Source organism: Nicotiana sylvestris, chromosome 5, assembly GCF_000393655.2.
Source record: "Nicotiana sylvestris chromosome 5, ASM39365v2, whole genome shotgun sequence".
Lineage (NCBI taxonomy): Eukaryota > Viridiplantae > Streptophyta > Magnoliopsida > Solanales > Solanaceae > Nicotiana > Nicotiana sylvestris.
The window spans coordinates 88,607,608-88,608,658 of NC_091061.1; the positions used below are offsets into that span (position 1 = coordinate 88,607,608).

The window sequence follows — 1,051 nt, forward strand, 5'->3', positions numbered from 1 at the left end:
CCTGAAAATATGATGCGTGCTTGTGTTCTCGACATCAAGGGTAGCTAAGATGATCATTTTACACTCATAAAATTTGCCTACAACAACAGTTACCATGCTAGCATTCAGATGGCGCCATTCGAGGCTCAATATGGCAGGAGATGTAGATCTCCCATTGGGTGGTTTGATATTGGGGAAGCGGAGTTAAAAGGGCCAAACCTCGTATATCAGGCTATGGAGAAGGTTAAGATCATTAAGAAATGGTTGAAAACTACCCAAAGTAATCAGAAGCCTTATTTGGATGTATGTCGTAGGGATTTGGAGTTCCAAGATGATGATTGGATATTATTGAAGGTTCCCCCATGAAGGGGGTAATGCGTTTTGGCAAGAAAGGAAAATTGAGTCCGAGGTATGTCGGACCGTACAAAATCATTCAGAGGATTGGTCATGTGGCTTACATGCTAGAACTACCTCCAGAGATGTCTTTAGTGCACCCGTTGTTTCATGTATCAATTTTGAAGAAGGTGGTTGGAGATCCGTCGCTTATTATTCCGATTAAGACTATAGAGGTTAATGAGGAATCGACTTATGAAAAGATTCCAGTTTCCGTTCTTGATAGGCAAGTCCGAAAGTTGAGAAACAAAGAGATTGCCTCCGTGAAAGTATTATGGCGAAACCAACAAATCAAAGAGGCCACCTGGGAAGCCGAGGAAGAGATGAAGAAGAAGTATCCTAATTTATTTGAATAGTTATGTAATTGTGTCCATGATGTTAACAGCTAACATTTTACAAATTATGTTTCCCCTATATAGCTTATGTTAAGGATACACCTTCTAGGTAATGAAATGTTTATGGCATTGTGGTCAGTGTTGTTTCCATGTTGCTTTACATCGCTATATTGTGGTTATGTTGTTAGGACTAGTTTTGGGATTCTCTAGCAGGTGGATAGGCCCAATTACAGGAGAGACAGATAACTAGGGATTTTGATACATTCTATACTCCTTCATGCTAAAGTTTTGATTAGAAATGTGTACAAAATAATCCCAAAAAGTCTCACAAGTTGTGCATGAAT

At 39.4% G+C, this 1,051-nt stretch overlaps 1 protein-coding gene across 1 annotated transcript; it reads left to right on the top strand.

The window, feature by feature from the left end:
- The first annotated feature begins 353 nt into the window (after window positions 1-353).
- Window positions 354-728, top strand: LOC138868945 (uncharacterized). Its single transcript, XM_070146525.1, has one exon. It carries the CDS (start codon window positions 354-356, stop codon window positions 726-728), a length of 375 nt encoding a protein of 124 aa, XP_070002626.1.
- Window positions 729-1,051: the final 323 nt, after the last annotated feature.